A 27,663-nucleotide genomic window follows, 5' to 3' on the forward strand; every position below is an offset into this window, starting at 1 on the left:
GTTGATAGTGATACCCCTTGTCCTTTCTTCGTCGTCGGTGTCCATCACCCATGCGTACTCAAATGATTTCTTGCCTTGCACCGCGCACTCCTTTTTGTTCTTTTCGAGAGAAGAGTGCGCCACTACGCCGACTTCCTGTAAGATGTGGCCGACGGTCGTCGACTTCCCCGAGTCGACATGCCCCGCAAAAGACTACGGTCAATGGCGAATATGTTCCCATGCGGGATTCTGTGATCTTTTTAAGGACTTCTCTATGGCGCTTTTCTGTGTGTTGTACTTGTGGCATATTACGAGGCGTCGATGGGAGAGGACTTGGAGTCTTCGGGACGGGTGTTTTTGGTTTGAATGGGGTTTTAGACGACGGGACGGGTGTTTTCGATGTCGCCGTCTTCTCAATAACAGCCGTTTTCTTAACAGGAACATATTTCTTTTTAATGAACGCTATAGCTCGCTTGACATCGTAATTCGCCTTCTCTAAAAACGTTTCGACTTTGTCCTCTGTCAACGTGTCTGCTATTTCCTCCGGCAAAAAACTGTACACATCATCAATAAGGTCTTCGATCTCATGTCGTGAAAGTTGGGGGTCTTCTTCGTATGCCATTAATAGTAAAGTGTTGTTCTTTGAAGCTTCTTAGTTTCTTTTTCCTCTTCTCAAAACTTTGAATTTTGTGTTGATGGCAAAATTCAAAAGTTAATTTTAAATGTAAATTTCAAATCGCTTTTGCAGGGTTCTTTTATATAGTTAATAACATGGTTTTATTATAGTTTTTTGTTAGTTTTCGGAGAGAAGAAAACCAAACGTGGGGAGAACAAATAGGGTTTCCTGAATTTGTATACACCTTCGAACAAGCAGTAAAATTTAAAAAATGAACTAAAAAAGCAATGGAAAACTATTGTTTGTTATATCCCCATCATTCCGATTGTTATAGAAAGAACGGGACGAGTTGACCGATAGTTGTGAATGTCAAAGCGAACAAGAACTGTCAGATAGAAATCAAGGACGACGTTGACTTAATTCTCAAACTTGTTTGTTGTTGATGCTATTGATCATCTTAAGTTCCTCACAAGTAGTTTTCTTTAACGAAGTCCAAGGAAGGCACCAACGAGCTTAAAATCACATTTGAAACGACGTCTGGCAAGTCCGGGTTTATAGGGTTTTTAGATGAGAAGTCCGGGAGTTATCAAATCGTCACAAACCTTCGCTTTACAGGGGGGGACACTGTGACATTTATGGTTGTGGGAAGCGGTGAATTATATATCTCCGGGTGTTTACTCAACTGCAATGAACTGGCGAATAATTGATTGTCCTTATAGTTTCATTAATAGGTTTTGAATCTAATTTAATAACTACAAATTGTTATTGAATGAGTAAGTATGTCCAACAACAAACCACCGATGAACAGATGAAGCTCTGGCTCGAGGAACGACGGAAGAGATTTCCTCGTCGTAAACCTACTCAAAACAACGACGAGAAAAAGACGGAAGAGTCGAAGCCAAGACCTCCTGAAAAAGACGAGAAAGAGCAGACGAAGGTGAGAGAAATTGGTCTTGAGAACATGTCAGACCTCCCCGAAGAAATATCGTCCAAAAAAGAGGAACCAAAAGAAGAAGAAGAATATCAGAAGAAAAGTGCAAACACTAATATCAAAAGACAGAAAAGACATGACATCACCGATTTGTTAATGACTAAAATGCAAGAACAAGTGCAAGAAGTCGAGTTTGATATTCTCTTCGAAGCCATCGATTTTTTACTCGAACAAGAGAACCACTGAAGTGTTCATTGACCGCTTGAGGTCGAAGTAATTGATGACTGAATTGTAATTCCTTTACACTTTTGAGTAGACGTATAGAACCATTTCTTTTGGCCTTGTTATCCTTTCAAGTCATAGATACAGGTCTTTTAAAGACAAGAGAACCATCCTCTCAGATATACTTTTGGATGAAATATACGGTTCGGTGGTCGAGTTGTTATTTATTTACTCGTTCAAAGTTACTAAGAACAATAACAAATGAATTATTAAATTTTAGTGATAAATTAAAAAGATATTAATAATAAATAGTTAAACACAATTAGAGTGACTGGAATGTAATGTGTGAAGACTCATCGATGGACTCCGATATCAGTTGGTTCATTCCTTTTCCAATGATTATTGTTCGGAGCGCGTCACAGTGTGCAAAGCACTTTTTGCCAATATACAAGACGTTTTGTGGGATGACGATGGTTTGCAACGATTCGCAATTTGCAAAACACGAAGTTCCAATTCCAGTAAAGCAGTTTGGAACAGTGAAAGAAGTGACTTGTTTTGTGGTTTGAATTTTCTTGCCATTCACGTTAAATTGCTCTGAAAATACATTCAGTCCCAAGAGCCTTTCATTGCCGAATAAGACATTATTGTTAATTGTTGCCAAGTAATTTGGAATGATCAAATTGATCAAGTTAGTGCATTGAATAAGAGCATTGACGTCAACAGAATTCAATGTTGTTGGGAGTTGTAATTTCGTCAATTGAACGCACCCATAGAAGCAAGCATTCAGTAATGAAGTCACATTTTGCGGTATCACAAGTTCCTTTACATTTGCGAATTGGTAACATCTATTTCCCAATGAGCACACGTCATTTGGTATTGTCGAGTTACCGTTCATGAGTCTGTCCATCTCTGTGTATAAGATTCTTTTACACACGTTTCCGTGCTCTTTCTGTGGGAATGTGTTATGGTAAAACACTTCATACCATATGACATGTTTAAATATCAACCCGTCGTTGAACCAAATATCATTCTTCGAATACAAGTGTTGTGTTTCGACCTTCGGGAAGAATTTCCGTGTCTTCTTGTTCATCGGGATTGGGTTATAGTGAAACCTCTCCATGTTGTGCGCAAACTTTTTACATACACATTCGACGTTCTCGTAGTCAGAGAACAGTTGAAAGTACTTCGACACAATCATTAAGCTATAACAGTCTAATGTAGCCATTCCTCCTTGTCTTCAATTGACCTTTGCAGTTTCTTGGGCCTTTATATATTCGAGACTTTCCGTTCCACATTTGTAAAATGAAACAATCACAACCTCTCATTTTGTTTCGGTTTTTCTTTGAAAACCCTTCGACTTTTCACAAGAGCTTTTCAACTTTTTTTCAATTCACTTTTTCAAGTGTTTTTGAGGTGAAGGAATTTGGAAAAAATGAGGGAATTCAAGCAAAAAAAGTTACATCAAAAGTGGTGACTTTTCCAACTTCCGTTGGGTTTTCGGTATTTTCCCATAACTGTGTGTGGAATTCCCAGTCATTTGTTTTATAATCTCGAATATTTTCGAGATTTCTTTTGTCGTTATAAACAGACGAAAAAATAAAATTTTAACAAAAACAAATTTATTTCATTTGGTAAACTTATAGTAAAAATGTTTATATTTTATTGTATTTTTGAATAACACAAAGATAACTTCATTTGCCAAAAAAGTGATTCTCAAACATACAAATGTCAATTTAATAAATATTTTTCAACAAAAGTTACACAGTCTTAATAATTGGTAAAGGCCTCTGAAACTATTTTGATTTGGGATATTGAGTAATAAATCGGGATGATTAACAATAAAGTCCTAAAGATCTTTCGAATATATTAATAGTTTTGTTATTATAAGTAGTAGTTATTTTTTTTATTATAACAAGTTATTATGAAGTTTTAAAATAAAGTTAAAATCGAATCATCATATTTCAATTAATTTTAATTACCATATAAGTTAAACAAAAATAATCTAACCAAAAGCAAATCTTGAAAGTGTTTTTTTTATTCCTTTTTATGTTATTAAACTTAATAATAATTAATACTATTTTATTAAATAATATTATTAATATAATATATTATTAAAAAATAATTAAAATTATAATCATTGGAATAAAAAGTTTATAATTGAAAATTTTTTAAATATAAATAACAATTTTTAAGAAATAAAATAATATCAGTTTTTTTAGTATTTCCTTTGATTTATATCTAATATTTATAAATTTAAAAAATAGTGTTCAGTTTATCAAAAAATGTATTATATTTATATTATAAAATATTATACACAAATAACAAAACTATATTTATTAATAAATAAATTATAAATATTTATCATACCAAATCCGATGATTCGTAAAAGAAACTCGAAAGGAACTCAAAAATATCAAAATGCTATTGTTATTATTTTTCATACTTTGTATGTCTGAAGACAGTCCAAAGCCTTCAGAAATACAAGAAGAAACGCACCCAATAACAACAAAAGTGTTTTTTGACATTCGAATGGGGAATGAAAAGGCTGGTCGTATAGTGATAGGTTTATATAGTGATGTTTCTCCAAAAGCCGTTGAGAATTTCCGAGCGTTGTGTACCGGTGAGAAGGGTCTTTCTTCTACGGGTCTTCCTCTTCATTATAAAGGGTGTAAATTCCATCGAGTTATACCAAACTTTATATTACAGTCGGGGGATATTACACAGGCAAATGGATATGGTGGAGAGTCGATTTATGGATTAACATTCCCCGACGAGAATTTGGAAGTGAACCACACCAAGAAAGGATTAGTTTCTATGCAAAACAATGGACCAGATACTAACAATAGTCAATTCATGATCTCCCTTATACCAACTCCTTGGTTTAGTGGAAGGTATATTGTTGTTGGTGAAGTTATTGAAGGCTATGATCTCTGTCAAAAGATTGGTAATTCAGGTAACAGATCTGGAGAAACAACTCGGCCCGTCATCATTGAGAATTCCGGCGTTTTAATTTAATTTTACTTTTGTGAGTTTTATTAGAAAGCAGTAATGAAGTTTATTATGTGTTTTATTGTATTATAAAACTCATTTGACTCTATAGTATTATTGATAATAAAAAATGTTAAAAATATATAGTAAAACAACAAGACAAGAGGTGTCTTGAACATCAATACATCACCTTTACTATTGAACTGGAGTGCTTATAACACATTTCTATGTCGTTCTTATGTGTATAAAAGCGAATAAACAATTTCAATTTTGATACATACAACTCATTTGGTACATCCAGTAGCACCCTCGTAAGTGCAAAACTCACCCCCATTACTACAATACCCACAAGTCTGTGTTGCGCGACACCACCCACACTTATTGTTAAGACAACTACTTTCAGTGGTTTTTGTCTCACACATTTTGAATGTGAATTCCCCATAAGAAACAGTGATAATACCAGAACACTTCAACAGAAATGAAGTCGTCGTGGTATCCATCTCCGTCGACACTATCCCTCGCACCGTCGGAGTGATTTCAGTCGGGTCATATTTAGTCTTAGGCATTACAATGGAGAGGTTGTCTGGTATTTTGTTGTCGCTATACAAAATCGGCGTGAAACAATTCCATGGTGGAGATGAAAATATGATTGGGGTAATTGGGGTGTTTTGCAGAACTCTTACTTCATATGGCCTTGCCATATCTTTAACGTTCATAAAGATGAATGCTGTTCTTTAGTATATTAATATAATATATTATAATATATATATATTATATTAATATTATAATATATATTATAATATTATATTATTATAATATATATTATAATATTATATTATTATAATATATATTATAATATAATATTATTATAATAATAAAAACAAACGTTGTACAAAAACTAAAACAATAGTTGTGATAATAGTAATAACTAAAAACCCAGAATAGAACACTAATGTCCACAAGAAATTCCATCTTTTTGTGAATTTAGAGAGTAAAAATATGACTCCACTTACTAATAAAAAAACGATGGTGTATACACATGACATAATCACACCTCCATACCCTAATATACACTGAACTATAAATGAGATGTGAATGATACTGAGTATAACAGTCCATGTAATGAAATGAACGGGTCGCCACTTCAATTTGACTCTCCCTTTATTGAACATCCCATTCAAGTCCTTTCTTTTCACAATAACAGCAACCCAAAGTACTATAGTCATTGTCATCATCACACAAAACAATATGATTAATTCCGGTAATAAGAATGGGACTATAATAGTAAAAATGCTAAATAAGATAGCTGTAGTCAATATCCAAATAGCTGGTCCAAAGACTTCAAATGAAAACACGACTTGTGTTGTACTTTTCTCCACATATGTTTCTTTCCCATTCTCTTCTAACACGTCTTGTAACTTTTTAACGGCATCTTCGACTATTTTTGACAAGTCGTTGTACTCCGTCTTAGCATTCGACTGGAGTTCTAATGTGTTTTGATGAATGGTCTTCAGCGCTTCGACGATATAAGGCACTACCCCAAGGTAATCGACACTCAAATTGCCATCCGCATCTTTCTGGACTAAGTCCGGTAACACCTCTTGCATCTCCTGTGCTACAAACCCACACTTCACCTTCGTTGGGTCTGTCTTGTATGCGTATTTCCGCCCAATAAGACCAGTCACCGACGACAAAGCGTCTTCAATTCGTGTGATGTCTGTCTTTGTTCTCGCATCGGAACGCACCAAATACCCATTCTCTGCAAAGATCTCACCATACACATGAAGGCGCTTTAATTGCTCGCTGATTTGCTCGATTTTAATAAAGTCGTTCATTTGCTCGTCACCTTCGAGTGGAAATTGGGGTGATACTTGCAGTCCTGTTTGTTCGACAAAATCGATGTTTTGGTTCATTTCTCCTCCATTATTCCTCTCGATATGTTCCACTGCAAAAGTTCCTTCATTTTCTTCGTGTTGTGCGACCCCTTTGAAATTATTGTTTTGGTCAAACATCTCATTACATGGCATCAAAAAAGCGAACGGGTAGTTCTGTGATGTCGTCGTCGAGTTTTTCTGTTCGTCTGTGTGTGTTTCAAATGAGTAAGTTTGGCCTTCTCTTTCTTTTTTGATGTTTGTTGTATCTCCTAAAGTCTCTTGTTTCTTTTCAGTCTTTTGTTCATTGGACTTCTCACTCTTCTTCTTAGAACTTGATGGGAGTTTTTCTACTAATTGAATCATATACTTTTCTGAAACTAATTTCATTGGATTTTTGTCAACTGTTTTCTTAAAAGCAGTAACAGGGTACATGTTCGGGTAATTTTGGGTATAATAAGTCCTTAAGTGAGCATCCCATACGTGTGCATAACAATTAAATCTTGATGTCAGAAATAATTAATTAACGAGTAAATTATAGAATTATCAATAAAATCGAACGAGGTATAATTTCTCATAAAAATTGACAATTGATGGGTGAGTTGGACTAAAATTAAACTCGCTAAATACATGTTTCGTTAAATAAAAAATATATGTTAATAAACACAACACACCTTGTCTTGAGTGGTTCATTACAGTTTGGGAAGACACACTTCCAATTCTTTTTACGTTGTTTGAGTGTTCGTGGAATGTCTTCTGAAGATACCATTACCTTCACATGCTCAGTCGTTCCACGCTCTTGCATTTGACAAAAAGATTCATCTCACATCAATATTACTGACTTGAGACAAAAGAGACATTTCTCATATAAAATGTCTGTCTTTGCTTGTACCGTATTTTTAACTCAAAAAAGTTTGGTTTCTTACAAAAATGAGTTATGTACTATATATTTATAACATTTTATTATTTTTTTTAATATCATTTGTTGTTTTGGGTTATTAATTAAAAAGAAAAACCATGCTGTATAGTTTTGGTTATTATTTTGTTTAATTCATTCAATTTGTTCACTTTTCTTTTTTATAAATGATGTTTCTCTTTGATTATATTTTAATCATAAATTAATTCAATAATAATTACTAATTATTTGAACTATTTATTTCAACAATTACAATTATATAGTAAACAAAACTATTACAATAATACAAAAAAAACAAAACTTAGAAACAATATTATATAAAAACTACAAGAAATATACTTAAAACAACGGGAAATTAATATAAATAAATACCCCCTAAAATTGTACCAAAACCAAGTAAAGTGAATCTGTCAAAATAAATCATCATTATTCATTTCAAAACTACATTTAATAGTATTTTAATTAATACTTAAAAGTACATACAATAACACAAATATAAAAATGTTATTAGAATAAAGGAAATGTCGCAAACTTCCCGTTATTTAATGAATAATTGTTTTGTTCATATACCCCAAGAATTCGACAAATTCACTTCATTCTAAAGCGAAAAAGCAGGGGTTTTTCAAAGTATCTGAAATTGATCAAATCTTTCCCCAATGAGATCGTTCCAATTTATGTTTTTGTTAGCACTTGCTCTTTCCGCAAAGATTCTAATCATTTTTGAGAAACACGATGAAGACGCAAAGCAACTCTATGACGTGTCAAGTAACTCAGAAATTCTCAATGACATTTCTTCCCTTCAAAACTTCAAGCGGAATAACAACACCATTGCGGTCATCCCTTTTTCAATCTTCTCTGATCCCCAAAAAATTCCGATATTAATTGAGTTTGTGGCGGGGAAGGGCTCTTTAGTTGTGTGTCTAACAAAACAAGACACTGCTCAACACTCAGACATCTTACGATCTTTCCACCTCTCTGTCGACCAATACACCAAAACGGTCGTATCACTCAGACATAACTTGACACACCAATTCGTTCAATTCGACTCCCCGCAAGCACTCTTCAACAGACTTCAAACAATTCAACAGACTTCTACGGTTCTCTTCGCTTCGTTCAATCCAGCTTTCTATTCTCAAGTTTCGAATAATTCGACTTCAAACGACAGCGAGTCGGAAATGGAGACACCATCGAAGAAAAAGGTGAAGTATACCTGTGACTCCCCAAGACAGTGTATTCTTCCTCAAGTCACTACCGCAACCATTTCTTCCGACGACTTCACAACTCCCGACTTCTCTGGAGTTCAACAGAGAGGGTTATGGCTTTCAATGGATGGCTATAATCTTATGATATACATCGACACCTGTTCTTCGGATTGTAACACCGTGATTGAAGTGACTACAGACTGTTACAGACAACTTCCCGTGACTTTTAATGGTGACAAAAATTGTTTAATCAGTTTCTATGGGAAGAGTGGCCAGAGTTATAAAGCGCACATCATCGCAACAACGACAAAGGAGACTTGTCATGTCGTTACTATAATGAAAGGTTTGTTATTAATATATTAATATATTATTATTACTATTAGATTATAATATTACTATTATAAAGCAACTCACCTTTAGAAACTTCAGAAACCCCATCCAACACCGTTAATATCTGGTTGATCATCTCGACTGGCATCTTTTGTGCGATTTTAGTAATAACTGCGACTACCACAGTGATCTACATCATTATCAAATACAAGCGGACAAAGAGAGTTCCGCCCAAAACGGATATCGAAGTGTCACTTAATTAAATGTTTATTATTCAACGCCCTTTGGGGATGGAGTTACAACGACTTGAACTTGAATTCTTTGTCCAAGTCTTGAACAAGGGTTTGTAGTGGTGCTACGTCGTCTTTACTTAACATTTTATATTGTCGACTGAAAGCGTAGAAGTGTTTAAACCCACGGAGTGTCACTGTTTGTATCCCGAGTTGTTCCATGTGCTCCATATGGTTATAAAACATATGGGCGTAGACCCGAAAGAGTCTTTTAAATATCTTGCGAACGGTCTCGACAAACACTTTAGGCGGCTTGTCGGTGAATTCCGCGGGGAAGATCTCGGGGTTATCGAAACAGCTTTGTACCCAAGTAAACAGTTTGTCGCAATACTCCGGCGCACTCAGCTGTTGTGTCTCTCCATTCTCCATCCACACGTATTCCATCTTAGGACCCGCACTCATCGTCTTACACTTCGACGCTATACATAACGCTGTGATCGATGAATATGTCAGATTCACTTCATTAAAGAGATCAAAACAATTCACGGCTACCCAATCATTCACATTTTGTCCAACAGGACATTTGACCGCTCGTAAGAGATCACCACTATTCACCCCATCTTTCACTTGAATGTGAAGATCATGACGTGGCGTCCCTTTCGGGATTTTTTTGATGGGCTTCATCGTCATCACTTTCTTGCGATTCCACATCCTGTCAACACTTGTGAATTTTGAAGATGTTGATAACTCGGAAAGTTTCGTTTTGCACGTCCGTCTTGGAAAATGAAATTTGTGTATTAAAAACAAAACTATATTTTGTAAATCTTTTTCATTAGTATATGACATTGGATAAGTATTTTTACTATAATAAAGTGGTGTGAATTACTTTTGCAATTTAATTATCTGTTTTGGAAAACTTGGGTGTTTTAAGAAAATTCTAAAAAATAACTATTGGAAAAATTTTTGGAGAGTTTTCTTTGTAATCTTCATTGATTTATTTTGTATAGTTTTGAATATTCCAATCAGAAGAATCAAACAAAGTTGACAAATTCTATATTTAAATAATTAATTTATAATGATAAATAAACCATTATTGAATTATTTATTTATTAAAAATTTTCATCAAAATAAATCATAATTAAATTATAGTTAGAATTTTTAGAACATAATTCAAATATTTTTTTATTAAAATAATTACTATTTCAATTATTTACATACAAAATAATATAACTATTATTTATAATAGATATATGAATAAGTTATAGTAATACAATCAATTAATTTGAATTATAGTTAATTTTATTTAATAAATAACAAAAGAAGTGAAATGAGTGAAAAAGCCAAAAAGTTCACTTTTTACTCAAACAAAAAAGACGATTGATGATCGCCTTTATTGAACGTCGACGAGTTGGAAACCCAATAATTTTCCCTCGAATATCGCCTTTATATTCTTTAAATAAACTTCAAGGAAGTGATTTTTTAAAAGATGGAGGGGTGCTTCTTGGTTATAATCCAATGGGAGACTCAATCGGTTTGTAACTATATTTTATAACTTAATTAACTATTGATTTACTAATCTATTGTAGGCTATTCTTGTACTCAAGTACCGACTTTGAATGAGACAGTCAGGTACAATTTCAGTCTTATCTTCTCAAAGTTTGAACCGCCATTAAGACTCGATTTTCATTCACTTCCTATTCTTCCACTCCTTGACTTAACACCATCGCTTCCCCTTCACATCTTATTTGAAAATGTTAACAACAACAACGTCGTTGTGTACCACTACTCTAATAACACACTCCACTTGTCGATACTGAGTCTCTCGAAGAACTCATTTCCGGCGCATTTCTCGTTGTCACAAGTCACACAACCGTTCTCTGTTTTCATCTTAAAAAACTCAGTAAAGGTCATTTCGTCAAGGCACATCATCACAATTCGCTTTACGTGTCAGCCATTACAAGACTGTGAGTGTATTACCGCTTCACAAAATGTAGTCTCTTTGAATGTCAACGTGACAACTCGATGTATCAAAGTGACTGGACTTCTCTTCGACACAACACCAATAACTTTCATTTCCATCGAAACGCCACCTCCCTATCATGCAATACTTCCTTTCGTTTGTTTTACTATTAATATAATATATATATTATATTATTATATTATTATATATATTATATTATATTAAGTACTTAACAAGACACTCAACGCTAGATGACTACAAGATTTGAATATTACACACTTTCTCTCAACAACAACGCCGTTTTAGTCTCCCATTTCTTCAGTTTGTATCATTCGAAGCACTTTATCCGTTGTGTTCATTACATTTAATCATATAGATGGTACCCCGACACCACAAGTAATTCATTCAACACATTTCAACACACTTTCCGAGTCACAAATAACCTTCAAACAGATGTTACTTGATCACTACAAAACAGAGAAGATAATACACCCATTGCGGTACATATACTCCTTGTCTAATGCGTCGACATTTACTAACACCACTGTAGATGTCATTAGACATCCACTTGGTCTTGCAACACTCACATTTTGAATGTGTAATTCAGTTCGACTTGTTCTTGCACCTCAACCCAATAAACAATACAAAATACATTATTTCTTCAGCAGACAATGCCGGAGTAAAAACTCTCGTGTTTGACTCTCCTTCTCTTGTCTGATTTTCTCTTCGAACAGCCGGCGATTTCTCTCGACGCGGGTCTCTCTCTTCTGTGTGATGATATCCGCCTGTTTGTCTTGTGGTCTTTCAAGAATCAACATAAGGCGGTCTTGTTTATTCACAACAACTTTACTCTGCGATTGTTGGAGTTGTTTCACTATATTCTTCGTGCTTGTCTGGGTCACATGTTTATCTTCAGACTTCGGTATTTTGAATAAGACGCTGACGCTTTTGACGGTTGATGTGTCGTTCATCTTCTCTTTATGTACGACGGGGAAGATCTCCTGAATTTCCAAATCCTCTGTCGAGTGTTTCAGTGTTGTCTCGACAAATTTGATCAAGTCGGCGGCCTCCTGTTGCTTCTCGTTATTCTCCACAATTGTGTCCAACACTTTCTTACTTCGAGGAGACCCAACGGGGTAAAACTTTTGTTCTTTGAATTGATTTGATGGCATTTTCTGTGGGATGCTTTGGACTGTAATGATTGGTGGGGGTTCTGTGTCGATGAGTGTTCTGTTTCTATCTATTGGAGGTGCTTCATCTCCAAGCGGTGTGACACTCAATTCGCACACTTCATTCTTGTCGAGTCTCTGTAATGTTTTGTTATGTGTCTTTTCCTTTTCGATGATCTCTGGTTCATTCCCAAGTATTATTTCGCTCTCTTCTATTGTGACTGGAATGTTATATTCGACATTTTGAGATTTGAGGATTTTATATGAAGGGTGCAATTGTTCTGTAATGACGACTTTGTTCTTCGTCACATCTTTACTGTTCTTGAGATGTTCTTTGTTTTGTTCTTTATTTGTCTCTGTTGAAGTAATATTCGAGACTTCTATATTAATCATTCCATTCTCCTTTTCTTTCACTTCCACTATCTTGTCCTTCATAACTTCTTGATATGTGTTAGTGTTCATTACTGATATTTCATCATACACTGGTGTCATCATCTTCCGTTGTTTCTCCTCTCTTTCTCTTTTCCATTCTTCTATTTGACGTGCACCATCCTTAAAAATGGAGTCTTGGCTTTCCCGAATTTTGTCCGAACTATTACACCTCATAGTCTTCCTTTTCTTTTTATCGGTCTCTTTTTGCCGCGTCAGTCGTTTGTGGTCTCCGATATCCTTACACTCGACTATCGACAACACACTCTCCTCTTCTCCTCCAAAGGACTTTTCTTTGATCTTCCCAAGACTCTTGCGGACCTTTTTCGTCAGCCCTTTAATACCTTTTTCCGTCGAAACATCTTCGATTTTAAGTATTGGTGATGTGCTCTTCCCATCTTTGACTTCCTTTTTAATAGTTCTTGGGCTCTTCTCACGCTTTTCGATCTTAGGCAACACTTCCATTCCCATTGCTTGTGCAAAACAAATTTTACAAACTCGCTCTTCAGGCCCTTTAGGCGCAAGTTGAATCTTCCCACGACTACAATCCCCACAAATACACCGCCCACACATCCGACAGTGGTGTCTCCGATTCACAAAAGTGAATGGATCATGACAGATCAAACAACACTTCGTTTCATTGTCCGGTATCCACACGGGACGCAATATCCCTTCTTCACTCTCACTTCCACTCTCACGCCGCTCCTCGTCCGAGTACTTCTCAATCTCGTCGTACCACCCTTTCATCTCCCTCTTGCTCCCGCAGATCACTGTAAAGCTCTTCTTATTATTTTTGATCTTAAAGCTGTATTCAAATCGCGTGTCAACCTCAACACGGACGGTACGCAAATAGAACCACTCCGATACTATAATCCGTTGATTGCCAATGCCGTAGATCATCAAATCATTGAACAAATAGAAGTACCGCAATTTGTTCGTCTTCTTGCAGACCTTCATCAAGACGCCCTCCTTCACCAAGAAGCGGTCTTCCTCCGACAAGTCCAAGTCGTGTAATCCACTGATGTTTCTTTTGGTTTGAATGACAACGGCTTTCCGTTCGATGGCTTTTGTCTTGTTGTTGACCTCTTGTGTCACACTTTTGATTTGTTGCAGTGACTCTTCAATACACAAATAGTCTTCTTCTGTCTTCTCGGTGTGTTTCAAAAGGTCTTGAAGAAGTAATTGATACCTTGGAAGTCGTTGGACGGGCATAATTAAATAACTTCGTAGGTCCAAATGAGTGCTCGTTGGTATTTTCGCAATGAGATCGGCCATGAATGTCTCATACTTCGAATCAGCTTCATACTTCGAGATGATTTTGCTTGATGTGTCGTAGTGTGAAATATAATAAAAGTAGTCTTTAAAGAATGGGATAAACAATTTGAAGGTATTTCCTATAGTAGTGTACAGTTGATGAGTGTCGCGAAGTCTTCGAAGTGCCAAGTAAAACTTTTTGTTGACCTCCAGAATGTCATTGAAATATTTGAATATGTTCTCGACGTCGGAAAAACTCACTGGACTTTTCCGGTCATCCTTCAGAGTCGTGTAAAAAAAGTCAATACAACACTGCATCGACAAAATATAAAACTCTTCTGTCGTATAGATCTCGTCGATGATTTGTTCCCTTCGTGACTTCATCATTTCAATACTCAGTTGATCTATTTTTGTTCAACTAAGACTATTACTTTCATTTCAGAATGAATCAAGCAAAGGTATTACTAATTTATAGTTCATTAACAATTGTTTTATAGCTTATTCCCAAAGAAATATTTGATTATTGGTGGAGTGATAATTGGGTTGACAATGTAAAGTCCATCAAAAAAATTACTTAGTTTTTAATTAAAATAATTATACAAACATTTAACTATTATATATACTATTATATATACTATTATATATACTATTATATATACTATTATATATACTATATGAAAGCAAAGTTCCATCTTACCTAATAAGATGTATAAAAAGAAGAGTTAAACAGAAATATAACACATCTATTTCACTTGATACAACAAACAACATAATCTACTTCTTTTCTTGGACTTCACTCTTCTTAATTTTGTCTGTGGACTTTGCAAAGACATATTGAATTTTAGTACCCTTAGATTCGGGCTTTTTGTCGTCATCCTTTTTGAACACAACACCCTGATTCTTCTTGACATGTTCTAAAGGAGAAAAAGAAGGTGAAGGGCATTGTGTAGTTCCAGGACTGTCATGTAATATGAAGGACCCAATAGCATGTTCCTCGAAGCCCAACGAAGACGTTGAAGCCAATACCGCAGATTCCGATCTCATCACGTCGATTTCTTTCATGATAGGAGTTGATATGACCTTCTTATGGTAGACGGGGTACTTATCTTTCTTATCTGCGCCGTCACAGATTTTCGAATTGAATTCTGGAGTGAATATAGTGACTTCGTTCTCATTGTCCACAAACTCTTGAGGAAGTTGTGTGTTAACAACCTTTTTACTGTAGTCCACAACAACAACTACACAGACGGAAACATGATCCATTTTGCCTTTATACTCTTTAGAATCAGTCGGGAGCTTTTTACCGGGATTCAACCGTTGGAACTCACGCAAAGGCTCTGTTAGATTGACGACAAACTCGGACATCTTCAACACTACGTTCGTCGCAACGTCAGTGGTGTTGTCGTCTTCGATCAACTCCGTCATCTTCTTGTCGACCTCCTTATCCTTCGATTTGTATTTAATCCCGCGGAATTGAGGGTCGAAGTTATCATGCAACCCATCAGTCGCAACTATGATGATATCGTCCTCACACACTTTCTGATGCTTCAACTCGCCTCTTTTGATATCAGGTTCACACGAGTTAGCTGGCCCTATTCTCCCAAAACATTCATGCATATGTGAAATCGAGTCGTGGTACTTCCCACTGAGTGTTGTTGTGTGGTGGTGTTGTTTACTGTAGTAATACACTCGTGTATCTCCAATACTTAAGAACACCATATACGGCCCTTTCACTGTTTGGAGGACAACTACAATGCAGAGTGTTGTCGTCCCCGTCATAAAGAGTTGGACGTCTGGCCGGAAAATCGCCAAATGGCTCTGCACACAGACCTCCACTAACAAATTGCCAACGTCGCGAAGTGTTTGACAGCCATCAATGTTATCGGTGAAGTACTCAAGAGCTTTGTCTCGTGCGCTCGTAGCAGCTAGAAAGCTAGGCAGCCCCCACCCAGCACCATCTGCCATAACGGTCTTAATTGTTACTCCATTATTTCATCACTACATTACTATGAGTAGAGGAAGAAGAGTTAAAATAACTATAATTATAACTATAAGTATGATTAAGAGAATACGAAGTGGTATGTACTATTTGTATAAAATTAATAGAATCAATACTATGAATAAAAAGAGAAAAAGCAAACGCAAGTGCAATTCTGAAAGAGCCGTGTCGCGGACTTGTCACAATTCGGTTCCCCCATTTTAAGACCATTCATAGACCCATATGTACTAAAAGAAGTCAACGCTACACTACTCGACGACAAAAGACGACATTGCCCACTCGTCGTATCCGACGTCAGCGTGCATAACCGTCTTCCAATGGGAAGAATGTCATATTTCGGTATCTTCTTCACTTTCGACGAAAACGTGCTCACAAACAGCTTTCGAATTTGGTCGCTTGCGCATTGTGAATTGCTCATCACCGATAAGACAACTATTCGAGTTTCTTTGAGTAGTTTGCTCAAAAACACTTGGGGTGATTCGCCCGCACTACACCACTGCCACTTGTTTTACTAGTCATATTGTTCATTTTACCATTTAATTATAGTTTTGTATTTTAGACGAGCCGTAGCGCCAATTTTGGTTTGAATGAAATAATGGCATCAAAAGGCGCTGTATATCGGGAATTGCGTTCAACCATATTACTAACTTGTATTTGAAATACAAAGGCGCATAATATCTGCTTAGCACGGGACAACGAAATTTTAGTAAAAATAGTAAAAACAAACTATATTTCAAACATTTTTTTTGTTATGTATCTGAAACCAAATCAATCTTGACCGAATAACTTGTTTTGTAATTGAAACCCCATTCAATCGACAAAAAAATTGGCTAAATTATGCCTAAAATTTGGGGATAACTCCCGCATCACCCAAAAACAACATGGTTTGCTTTTTTTGTCAAGAATTTATTAACTAACTTTTTTAATCCCAAAAAATTATTAATTTATTAAATTTATTAAATGTTTAATTATAAAAATACCATATAAAGCACTTTTGGGAAACCTAAATATACATTACTCGACTATTGATAAAACAATTTTTAAATGTCTTTTCCAAGTTATCAAATGTATCTATAATAAACTATATCAAAAACTATATCTAAACCATACGATCGATGAACCAAAAGTATAGTTTAAAATACCAAATTAATAGAAACACACATCACAACGAACTGATTTGTTGGTCGCTGAATTTGTTGAGAGTGTACTTCATTCTGTCTTTAGTCTTGTCGTCTCCATTTTTCAGGACTTCCTTGTATTTCACGACAAACTCCTCTCCTCCGACTTCGTTCTGAATACTTTGGTTTTCGTTAATAAAGGCACAGACGAAGCAGATGATCTTGAAAAAGACGGGTGAGTTAATGTCTGTACTTAAGAACTGTTTCTTGAAGACTTGCATGAACTCCTTATGTTCAAATAACATTTTCTGAGCGTGCGGATTGTTATTCACAAGTGCTTTTAATACCCACCAGACGTTCTCCAGAATCCTTTCGTTCTTCTCTTCATTCAGCAACTTAATCATTTCGTATTGTCCATTCATTTTGACAAAGTCATTTGCGTTGTTAATGTCCTCCACAAGCTCCACCAACTCTTCCAACCCTAACCCTATCTCTTCTTCCGTCTTTTCTGGCTTCACTCCCTTCGCCTTCAAAGCAAGATACTTGTCACACTCTTGTAAGATGTTAAACATCATCTTCGCTTCGCTCTCTATCCCGTCAAATACCTTTCTCAGCCATTCCATGTCTTCCTTACTCGCGCGCGGTTTATTATCTCCCCCCACAAACCCATGTGTCAAGCAGAAGTTTAGAAGACCGTCGTTCATGTTCGAAAACTCAACCTTTTTCTCCATCGACTCGGCCCAAACCTTCTTGTCTTGTTCGTTATCGTGTGAATCCGCCATTCTTATTATTAAGTATAGTTTCCGTCTTATATAACTATTTTCGACATAGAATGTATACGTCACTACTTCGTACATTGCAAACGACATGACACGTCATTCTTTTGTATTATCATTACATATTATTCATTTACTATTTTATATAGTTTCTTTATTTATTTTTATCTAACATTATATAAATTAATTAATAATTTTATATCCTAATATTATTAAATATGGTATATTTTACTATAATTGATTGATTCACTTCAAGAAATATCGGAAAATAAATACACCCGACTATTCTAAATTATAGAATTGCATTCCGATAAAAAATAATGAATTTTTTACAAATTAAAATCAACTGGAACGAATAACATTTATTACACTCGCCCGATCAAAAATGTTATTAGAAAACTTCATTTGTGGACCTCATAGGTGGTTGCCTCGTTATTTCCAGCTCAGGCAGACGAATCGCTTCAATCCGAATCGAGCTGGGTAAACAGTTTTAGTAAACAACTTTCCGCCCTTTCCTGAGACATCGTTGTATATCTCCTCGAACGCTTTACCGCTCCACTCCTTTGAGTTGATGTAACACTGTTTGTTGTTAGAAACATGACAGAAGTACTGGACACAAAAGAGTGCATTTCCGGACTTATAAATCCAGAGTGGATAGCAGTCGGGACGAATTGGTGTGAATTTTTGGGAAGCGTTAACGCCTCCATTGAATGGGTTTTTAAGAGTGAAAACAAAGTGATTTGGGTCTTTCACCACCCACTCACTTGGCTTTGTCGGTAACACGGAGTGATATGAACCAAACACATTGCCCCCATCCGTTTCGACTACAGTCATGATATTGCCTTTGTCTCGTATTTTTTCAAAGAGCGAAGTTGGTGCATCGACGGTCGAGTCGAATAGAATAGACGGCGTCATCTTATTTGTCCACGCTGTGAGTTGTTTGAGGTATTGAGATATTCCCGGTGTTCTTTTTAACGACCACGCCATGTGTATATCTTTTGATTCCTCTTTGATCCATTCCATCAACGAGTTTTTGTACACTTGTGACGACTCCTTGACTTCTGCAATTGTTTGTTCGATTTGTTGTAAGTCTTCGTTGAAATTGAGTTTCATTTTAAGCTGTGGAACAACGTCTGTTGTGACACTGTTTATCTTCAACGTGTTGTTTACAAAATTGATTGTTCCTTGATTAATCAATTGATGGATTTTCACGTTGTACTCCGCTTGCTCCATTCTTATTTTTCAGTCCACACTTTTTAAAATTCTCATTTGTGTCAGACACCAAAACCCTATTTTTCCTTAACTCATTGAACACTTGTTAAGGATGTCCGACACACTCTCACACCCCCAAAAGGCTTTTGCCTTCTACAGAGATGTCCTCAAAAGCCCACACGTCATTTTAGCGCCAATGGTCGACGGGTCCGACACTTCATTCCGGTCATTTGTCCACAAGCATGGGGTCGACCTCTGCTACACTCCGATGGTCCTCTCAAAGTTATTTAATGAATCGAAGACCTATCGACAAGAGGTGATTAAAACATTAGACCCAAGGGAGCGACCTTTAGTCATTCAAATAGTTGGCCATGACCCCGACGAGATGGGGAGGGCAGCCAAGTTACTTTCCAAGTATTGTGATGTGATAGATATCAACTTGGGCTGTCCACAGAAGATAGCGCAAAAGGGGCAGTACGGGGCGTATTTGTCGCAAGACCTATCGCAAACGGAGAAAGTCGTCAAAGCCGTGATGAAAGCTGTAGAAGTTCCTGTGTACTGTAAGATCAGAGTGTCTGAAGACCATGAGAAGACGATGAAGTTGGTTGATATGTTAGTCGCGTGTGGTATTTGGGGACTTTGTGTACATGGCAGGACAATCGATGAGAAGCAGAGTGGCGTCTATCACGCGCGTTGGGAGATCATTTCCGACATTAAGAAGCGCGTGGCCATTCCGGTCATCGCGAATGGGGGGATAGCCACTATGAGTGACATTCAGAAGTGTAAAGAGATCACCAACGCCGATGGGTTTATGATAGGAATGGGACTCTTACTGAACCCTGGACTATGTGAAGGGAGACTTGATGACAACTTTCTATTAGCTTCCGAGTACTTATCGTTAGCTGAAGAGCTCAGTCTCACGTGTTTAGTGAAGTTTTGGGAGGTCAAAGGTCACATTATAAAGATGTTGATCTATCGCATCCGACCCGAGAAGGACATCGTGAAGGAAATTGGTCTTGTAACGACATATGAAGACATAAAGACGTGGATGGGCAAGGCAGAGCACCTTTTTCGGAAGCGGTCCGACGACATTTCCCACAGTCAAGACATGTTAGTTCAAGACAAGAAACTCATGAATGAACAAGTTCTGCAACCTGACGAAGAAAAAGTGGAGAAAGAATGTTAAAGAAAAATCACATATAACAAGTCCTTATTTTGTATCACTTTCTTCCTCTTTTGACTCTTAATCTAATTCTTGATATCCAACTTTCTGGTTCTTGCGATACATCGAGAAGATAAATAATCCTAAGATCACTATAAGAATCATCGTCGTGATCACAACGACTGTCGTACATAAGATGATCACTATAATCTTCTTAGGAGTCTCCGCGGCGTCATCGTTGAGACACGAATTCTCAACACAAACCATATCTGTGATATCTACATAGTAATTGTAGTCACAATACGACAACGAACAATTCTGTGACCACTTCCCGTCGTCACATAAATACCCATTGTGTTCATGTGTGAACAACGTCCCACTACAATTGCCACTGTCGTACGCGATCCGATCATTTTCTTCATTGCACTCCGTCGCAAATAGGTTCAACGCACGAAACGCGTCAGTCGCGAATTGACTGAATGTGTCGTAGTGACTTGTGGAGTTGAAATGGAAGTCCGGGACGACGCGAAGAAATTCAAAGCTTTCTTTGAGGGTATCCCAGTGACTGTATGAGTAGTCATACGTTTCAAAGAAGGGGAGTCCGACCTCGAACGCGTAGATTTGGAAGTTTGGAAATAGCTTTTGGAGCATCCCATTCTCAAGAGACAAAGAGGCGTCTTGAGCGACTCGCGCCTTCTCATCATTCTCACCATACACAACAGATATCGCACTTCCTCGTGACACTAAACCAAGTGCAAATTGCCCACAGACACCAGTGCATGTGCCATCGGAGAAGATCACTATTTGGTACGAATACCTCACATTGTCATATAACCCCACAATGATATCATCGTGCTTAAAGTAAAGAGTTTCTGTATGGACAAAGGTGGCATTCTCGATATAATCGACACGATACCCTTCTAACAAATCTCGCGGAGTTACCTTCCCGCAACTACTGTTCCTGAAATTGGTCACAACCATATTGTTCATTTCTTGGAACGCCCGCATCGAGCCTATAAGCCGTGTGTCGTCGTGCCTCATCAGTGCGTCGTGGAGACTGTTTGCGACATTGACATCGCCACCCGCAAAGTCTTGCACCAAAATCGCGATGGGGTAGTCGTTAGTGTCGAATGTCTGGACGCACTTGTTCAATGCCTCCGCATCTGTTTTTTGCAATGAAAAGAGGTGTAACACATTAATTCCTCTCGACGGGCTTGTCTGGCACAGAACTCCATTTGCATAGCGGACGATTTGAGGAGGGTCTTTGGTATAGTACATTTGATAGTTCATATTAACATTTGTTTCGTTTAGTAAAGTGACCACAATTGGGGTCTTTAAAATCGATTCTTCGAGGGGGAGAACTTGCAGTGAAAATATAGATATCATATTAAGAGCCCAAGAGATCATTGCGTGTTGAGTATTATAGCCGCTGTTCATTCCAAAGTTGAGAAAGAAGTCGTGAGGCGACAATGAATTAATAGCCTTTATTTCTTCAGTAATTGAATCAACTTTGATGTCATAATATTTGTTTGAAGGGTTTGGAATGAGGTAATACTTCGAGTCAATGATTCTGAACGTGTAAGGCAGTAGAGCAATAGTCTTAGTGAAATAATGCGTAGTTGGAAAACGGAGGTAAAGGGAAGGATCTTTTGCTGTTAAAAACGTTTTAAAAATTGCTTGTTGGAAAGTGTAAATTGGTTGCGTCGATGTCTCTATTTCTTTCACTTGTGCTAATAAGTCGATTGGATGGCTTACTTTGTTGGTATTCCGATTAATAGCAGATACATAGATATTGACCATTTTCTCCATGTTAGATGCTATTTTGGTGTTAACAGAATCACTTGAAATCTCACTATTTATGCATTCAAAAATGCCGTCTGGTGTATACATGGTATCGTCCTGAAGTTTATTACACGGAATTGCTGTCACTAAATTCAAGTAAAGAATTACAATGAACATTGCAATGGGTACTTTATTAGTTTTTTCTTTGATTTTTTACCATTGAAACTAGCCAAATATTATACAAACCAACTCAAATAGTTGTGTGATACAATGGTGATATTAAAAAACATTTTACAGTCGATTCTTCTCTTTTTATTTCATATTTTTTTGGATTAGTATAGTTTTAGTATTAGAATTTAAAGTTAAATAATCAATAGTATTAACACCTAAGACTTTTGGAAAAAAGAAAAAATAAAAACATTTTTTTAAAAATGTTTTCAATTCCAATTTTTCAATTTGAATTTTAAGCCTCAGTTTACTCTAAAACGTCTATAGATGTAGACAAATAACATTTTAAATACAATAACAATAATTACAAACATTCTCCAAGCACTTTTTGCAAACCACAACAGAAAAAAACATGTTTTTAGTTTTGATTTGCAAATGCAAAACAAATACTATTGTGAATAAATTCTGAACATTTTGAACATTTTTGGAAATTTTTCGACAAACACGTTTCTTTGGGTTATTATGCATTTTTTTTATTCACGAGGATTTTATCATTAATACACTATCTTGGAAAGTGTATTAACAGTTTCAAACTCAACACTACATTGTTCACTTTCCCTTTAATTGTTTTTGTTCGTGTATAAAGTCTCCAAAAAACAACAGATATTTTGTAACTAACGTTTTTTGTTTATTTTTTGATTTGTTTTCCACAACAAGGTTTTCAATTGTGGTTTATCCAAAAACATTATAATCGATGGTTTCATTTTTTGGTAAAAAAATTCTTGTTAAACGCATAAACGCACTTGCTGATCTGATGTCGACAAATACTTTGTTGTTTTTATTATAATTAACAACCACAAATCCTGCGCGATGGAATAAAGACTCTATATTTTTTCTTGTTGCCTTTTCCTCGATGACTTTCATTACTTTAGTCATATGCTCCGAAATTACACTTCCTCTTGCTGTTCTCTCATTTGAAGTTGCTCGTTTACTCAAAAGATCATCAGGTTGTTTTATCCATGATGCAACTGGGTAGTTTATAGAAACATTGTTATTAACCAACACGTCTGCTGTCGTTAGAAAAGTAAACCCACTTTGAGTTGGTTGTTAAGTGGTTTGAATGATGCTGGTTGAACTTCTGAACAGTGGTGTATCAGACGGGCTTAATTTTTTGACAGCGCCGAAAAGACATAAATCAACTTGCTTTACAATATGACTTGAGTGTGGTTCGAAGAAATGAAAACAAATGAAGTTGTTGTGAAATAATATTTTGAGTTTGTCACCAACATGTGCGCTGAAGTTGTCCATTAAAATGACTATAACTTGGGTAGATGGGTGGTTGAGTGATCTTTTTTAGTTGGCAATAAAAAAGAAAAACTTCGTACATTCAAGTTTTAAATATTAGCTGGTTAGCAAACACTGTCTTTGAGTTGTACAAAAACAAAAATTGGTATTTGGTTAATATGGATTCATTAACAAAAATATTTTGAATAACAGCTACTGGGACTTAAAACGGTCCATCCGCTGAAATACATACAATGTGCGTGCTTCTTTTCGATGCTCTTGGAATACCATCTTTGACACATTTCCTGGATTTGCCGAAAATAGAAACATTTTGTTTGTCTGCTCATTCATTACATCCCACTTCATCGATGTTGAACAATAAAAAGGATTCAATTCCATTGAAATTGTCTACAAATTTCAAATAATTATTCAATAAATTTTTATAGTTGGTTTGAATTTTTTTTCTATTTCTTCAGGCTTGGCTTGAACAACATCATAATCATGAAATTTTTTTAATATGTTTGATCATTCTTTTTCTTATCATTTCGAACTTGAAGTCAAAAGATTGGTATAGGTGATCAATCAACGTTGGAGTTTGATTTAACAAACATGTATCACATTGATCAAACAAAGAAGCAATTACAGTATCCATTGTTTCGTTTATTTTACACTAATTAACGGGTTCTTTAGACTTGTTTCAAATGTGTCGAAACTTCTCCTTTAATATCAAATTGAACACCAAGTGTTTTATTACTTACTTTATAAAGAATCTTTAAATATTGTATTTGTTCCACTGCGCTAATTTTATTTCAAATTCTTCATCTGCCGCAAACTCCGAAATAGTCTAAGGTTCTTGAATATAAAAGACATGTGAAACTTCTCCCTTTTTATACAACTTCGCCACAATAAGTTTCATTTGCTGTTTTGATATTGCTGCTTTTCTTTTGGGTTTTTCGATTGGGGATTTGAAATGCTTAACAATTAGGCCTGCCTCGACAATATTTTTGATTTTTTCAAGAAATTTCATCGTTATTAACCTTATGAAGGTGGTTGTTATATTAATTTATCATTATTTTTTTGATAAATACAGAAATAAAATTCAATAAAGTCTAAAATTAATAATCCATATAATAGTAACGTTTTTATTTTTGTTTATAATTAATGATAATAAAATAATAATATTATTTTTGTGTTGGTTTTTTGGATACAAAGTAATTTAAACAATCATAACAAGAACAATTCGATGACCAACACAAATCGACACACCACTATAATAACAATCCACGTTACTTTTTCCCTTGATTATTCCAACACATGTTCTACACTTTTACAAAGTTGGATACTTTGTTAGATAACAACTTGACCTTTCATTTCTTTAACCTTGTTCTTTTTTCTTTGAATGGCGTTTTTGAATTTGAGTCTTTCTTCGATTGGTTTGAATTGTTTAATTGAGTATTTATTGAATGTGTTTATACCTCAATATTTATATGTTGTCATATTTTTCGTATTTCATTTAACACTTCTTCATGAGTTATTATCACACATTTTATTGCTTTTTCGGTCAATTTGTCGTAATTACTCACTTTGCACAAAAAATATTTTTACAAGTGGTTGAGACAAATATATCAACCATTATTCATTTTTGTTTGTCGACCATGAACTTGAAAAACATGTAAAGCACATATATCAATCATGTCGAAGAACAGTGCAAGTAACCATATCCGAGTGCCTCTTTTGCATGTAAAATGTCTAACCATGCCATCAACTGTGTTGACTCCTCCCATTCCTTTGTTGTAACTTTGTTGGATATAAAATGTTCCACTTTTCTTATCAAACTTCATGTTGTTTTCTCTTGCTGTCAAAAAATACCGACTTTGAACTTTTATCGAAATAGTTTAATATTAATATTGGAAATGTCAGTTTTAGTTTCTCTGGATATTCAATTTGATCAATTTCGATCTACATAAAATTTTTATGGCACCCTTTTGTTTGAACCGTTTCGGAACAAAAGAACGATTAGCAAGACAAGTAACAACAACAATAATACTTTTTAATTTCAATTTTCTTGTAAGATTAAAAGAAGTGAATAAATTATCCACAAACAAACAAAATTTATTATTTATGATTTTTTGAAACGAGTTTTGTTACAACATTTTCAATGTAAAATTCTTCCGTTTCACCTTTATTTTTCCCAAAAATAGTATTATGTTTATAACCATTCCAGTTCCATTGTCAACAACCATCCACAAATTTATACCATATTTTCCGGGCTATATAGGTATGTATTGCCTAAATCTACAATGTCCATATTTATTTAACCAATTGCTCATCAATGCACAAACTACAACTTATTGTAATTTCAACATAATTATTAGTCAAAATTTCCACAAACTTGTCAAATAGTTCTTGTATTTTATAATAATTACTTTTGTCTTCGAGTTTTTTCTTATGTAAAATTTCACTTAATTCTTTCGTGTATATTTTTTGTATAAGAAATTTCATTATTTTAACTTGTATCTTCGGTTTTATCGTTGCTTTCACTATTACATTTCAATTATCTAGTCAACTTGAGTGGTGAAAACTTTTATTGTATCGAATTGTTGAGTAGTGAGATAATTTGTTTCTTTTTCTTGTTGGTCATAAATTGAAGAAGTGTGAGAATAAAAATTGGGTATTTTTTTTTCGATTACTTTTATGTTTATTTTGTTTATTTTATCTTTCTTTTGTATCTCTCTATTTACAATATCAATTTCATTTTATATTCTCATAGCTGCATCCTTGAAAAATCTAAGTGACCTTAATATCTGTTTGACTCTTTCTTGACTCATTACTGATCTATAAAAATGTTGCCAAATCTACCACACATATAACCAAGACTTTTTGTTGTTATTTGCTACTCCTTGAAAAAACAAGAAACCAAGAAAATATCATATTTTATATTTCCAAAATAGACTATTTGTTGGGGAATAACAATTTACCACAGTTGTTGGTCTAATCTATTATCATCTGCTTCATATTTCTAGTAAATATATATTTCAAAACAATCTTTGTAAGTCATCACAATTTTGGTTTGGGGGAGAAAAGTATTAAATCAAATGGATATTCACAGGAACGACAGTGTATAATTTACACGAAAAAATATTGATGTCTTTTTCTTGTTGTTTGTTGGTCGGTGTTATCATTGAATTTTTCGTTTTCTTTTGTTATCTTTGAACTATAAAAACATTTGTAATATCATTAGTTATTAATGAAAATTTAATTTAAATTTGTGTTTTTTGGAAAAAAATGATATGTTGATCACACCCGCCTCTCCAACACATAATAATTAAAAACATTTTTAATACAAATAATGTTATAAACCACTGTCCTCAGGTTAAAATTGCATTTTGTTTCTTATTTTTCAATTTTTAAAAATATTATTTTTTAAAAATTATCGATTTTTTTGTTAAATATGATAGAAAAAAAATATTATCAATTAATAGTTTTAATGTGCTAATGTCAAGTTGAATTATTATTTATTTATAATGTTGTTATTGTATTTTGAATAAAAAATACTTGTATTATTATATAGTTTATTTATTTAAATAAAATAATTTACTTTAACACCCAAATTAACGTTGAACTAAATTCAAGTAGTTTAAAAACGGGAAATCTTGACTTTATTAAATATTTTTCCATTTTTTTAAAAGTTTATTTTTTATATAAAAGTACACAAGCCAAAAATCAAAAACATCAAATAATAAGTATATATTATAGTAAAAATAGATCAATTAATATACTTGTGAGTATTTATGTGCATCCGAAGATCAGCAGTTCAACCTGTTGATAGTACGTACTAAGCTCTCATGTTTCACGTACTAAGCTCTCATGTTTAACGTACTAAGCTCTCATGTTTAACGAACTAAACCCTCATGGCTAACGTACTAAGCTCTCATGGCTAACGTACTAAGCTCTCATGTTTCACGTACTAAGCTCTCATGTTTGAACAATAAAATTAATATAAATCAGCAACTTAAATAGCCTCTAAGGTTTTAAGTTTTATAAGAAAAAAAAGAATATATAAGG

At 34.9% G+C, this 27,663-nt stretch overlaps 15 protein-coding genes across 15 annotated transcripts; 6 read left to right on the forward strand and 9 right to left on the reverse strand.

Annotated features, from left to right (window-relative positions):
- Positions 1-14: 14 nt before the first annotated feature.
- Positions 15-601, reverse strand: EIN_197790 (elongation factor-1alpha, putative; the record flags this gene model as incomplete). The annotated part of the gene is made up of 2 exons (XM_004183134.1): positions 15-192; positions 248-601. Coding segments are annotated over 2 exons (532 nt in total), but the record flags the coding sequence as incomplete, so codon positions are not given.
- A 281-nt stretch (positions 602-882) lies between these two features.
- EIN_197800 (hypothetical protein) lies at positions 883-1,302 on the forward strand (the record flags this gene model as incomplete). Its single annotated transcript, XM_004183135.1, has 3 exons — positions 883-895; positions 956-1,026; positions 1,072-1,302. The coding sequence occupies 3 exons, from the start codon at positions 883-885 to the stop codon at positions 1,300-1,302; spliced, it is 315 nt and encodes a 104-aa protein (XP_004183183.1).
- Positions 1,303-1,364: 62 nt separating this feature from the next.
- Positions 1,365-1,772, forward strand: EIN_197810 (hypothetical protein; the record flags this gene model as incomplete). The annotated part of the gene is made up of 1 exon (XM_004183136.1): positions 1,365-1,772. The coding sequence occupies one exon, from the start codon at positions 1,365-1,367 to the stop codon at positions 1,770-1,772; it is 408 nt and encodes a 135-aa protein (XP_004183184.1).
- Positions 1,773-2,070: 298 nt separating this feature from the next.
- Positions 2,071-2,973, reverse strand: EIN_197820 (hypothetical protein; the record flags this gene model as incomplete). The annotated part of the gene is made up of 1 exon (XM_004183137.1): positions 2,071-2,973. One exon carries the CDS (start codon positions 2,971-2,973, stop codon positions 2,071-2,073), a length of 903 nt encoding a protein of 300 aa, XP_004183185.1.
- Positions 2,974-4,166: 1,193 nt separating this feature from the next.
- Positions 4,167-4,763, forward strand: EIN_197830 (peptidyl-prolyl cis-trans isomerase CYP19-4 precursor, putative; the record flags this gene model as incomplete). Its single annotated transcript, XM_004183138.1, has 1 exon — positions 4,167-4,763. One exon carries the CDS (start codon positions 4,167-4,169, stop codon positions 4,761-4,763), a length of 597 nt encoding a protein of 198 aa, XP_004183186.1.
- Positions 4,764-5,020: 257 nt separating this feature from the next.
- Positions 5,021-7,042, reverse strand: EIN_197840 (hypothetical protein; the record flags this gene model as incomplete). The annotated part of the gene is made up of 2 exons (XM_004183139.1): positions 5,021-5,463; positions 5,623-7,042. 2 exons carry the CDS (start codon positions 7,040-7,042, stop codon positions 5,021-5,023), a joined length of 1,863 nt encoding a protein of 620 aa, XP_004183187.1.
- A 1,137-nt stretch (positions 7,043-8,179) lies between these two features.
- Positions 8,180-9,318, forward strand: EIN_197850 (hypothetical protein; the record flags this gene model as incomplete). Its single annotated transcript, XM_004183140.1, has 2 exons — positions 8,180-9,068; positions 9,146-9,318. The coding sequence occupies 2 exons, from the start codon at positions 8,180-8,182 to the stop codon at positions 9,316-9,318; spliced, it is 1,062 nt and encodes a 353-aa protein (XP_004183188.1).
- A 33-nt stretch (positions 9,319-9,351) lies between these two features.
- On the reverse strand, positions 9,352-9,996 carry EIN_197860 (hypothetical protein; the record flags this gene model as incomplete). Its single annotated transcript, XM_004183141.1, has 1 exon — positions 9,352-9,996. One exon carries the CDS (start codon positions 9,994-9,996, stop codon positions 9,352-9,354), a length of 645 nt encoding a protein of 214 aa, XP_004183189.1.
- A 669-nt stretch (positions 9,997-10,665) lies between these two features.
- Positions 10,666-11,839, forward strand: EIN_197870 (hypothetical protein; the record flags this gene model as incomplete). The annotated part of the gene is made up of 4 exons (XM_004183142.1): positions 10,666-10,816; positions 10,872-11,401; positions 11,497-11,566; positions 11,622-11,839. 4 exons carry the CDS (start codon positions 10,666-10,668, stop codon positions 11,837-11,839), a joined length of 969 nt encoding a protein of 322 aa, XP_004183190.1.
- A 59-nt stretch (positions 11,840-11,898) lies between these two features.
- EIN_197880 (Rho/RAC guanine nucleotide exchange factor, putative) lies at positions 11,899-14,484 on the reverse strand (the record flags this gene model as incomplete). Its single annotated transcript, XM_004183143.1, has 1 exon — positions 11,899-14,484. The coding sequence occupies one exon, from the start codon at positions 14,482-14,484 to the stop codon at positions 11,899-11,901; it is 2,586 nt and encodes an 861-aa protein (XP_004183191.1).
- A 387-nt stretch (positions 14,485-14,871) lies between these two features.
- EIN_197890 (tipa, putative) lies at positions 14,872-16,062 on the reverse strand (the record flags this gene model as incomplete). Its single annotated transcript, XM_004183144.1, has 1 exon — positions 14,872-16,062. One exon carries the CDS (start codon positions 16,060-16,062, stop codon positions 14,872-14,874), a length of 1,191 nt encoding a protein of 396 aa, XP_004183192.1.
- A 1,196-nt stretch (positions 16,063-17,258) lies between these two features.
- On the reverse strand, positions 17,259-17,996 carry EIN_197900 (hypothetical protein; the record flags this gene model as incomplete). Its single annotated transcript, XM_004183145.1, has 1 exon — positions 17,259-17,996. The coding sequence occupies one exon, from the start codon at positions 17,994-17,996 to the stop codon at positions 17,259-17,261; it is 738 nt and encodes a 245-aa protein (XP_004183193.1).
- A 426-nt stretch (positions 17,997-18,422) lies between these two features.
- On the reverse strand, positions 18,423-19,103 carry EIN_197910 (hypothetical protein; the record flags this gene model as incomplete). Its single annotated transcript, XM_004183146.1, has 1 exon — positions 18,423-19,103. One exon carries the CDS (start codon positions 19,101-19,103, stop codon positions 18,423-18,425), a length of 681 nt encoding a protein of 226 aa, XP_004183194.1.
- A 211-nt stretch (positions 19,104-19,314) lies between these two features.
- On the forward strand, positions 19,315-20,388 carry EIN_197920 (tRNA-dihydrouridine synthase, putative; the record flags this gene model as incomplete). Its single annotated transcript, XM_004183147.1, has 1 exon — positions 19,315-20,388. The coding sequence occupies one exon, from the start codon at positions 19,315-19,317 to the stop codon at positions 20,386-20,388; it is 1,074 nt and encodes a 357-aa protein (XP_004183195.1).
- A 57-nt stretch (positions 20,389-20,445) lies between these two features.
- Positions 20,446-22,323, reverse strand: EIN_197930 (hypothetical protein; the record flags this gene model as incomplete). Its single annotated transcript, XM_004183148.1, has 1 exon — positions 20,446-22,323. One exon carries the CDS (start codon positions 22,321-22,323, stop codon positions 20,446-20,448), a length of 1,878 nt encoding a protein of 625 aa, XP_004183196.1.
- Between the last annotated feature and the right edge of the window lie 5,340 nt (positions 22,324-27,663).

This window comes from Entamoeba invadens (genome assembly GCF_000330505.1).
Source record: "Entamoeba invadens IP1 unplaced genomic scaffold scaff_1105074724332, whole genome shotgun sequence".
NCBI classification, from domain to species: domain Eukaryota; phylum Evosea; order Mastigamoebida; family Endamoebidae; genus Entamoeba; species Entamoeba invadens.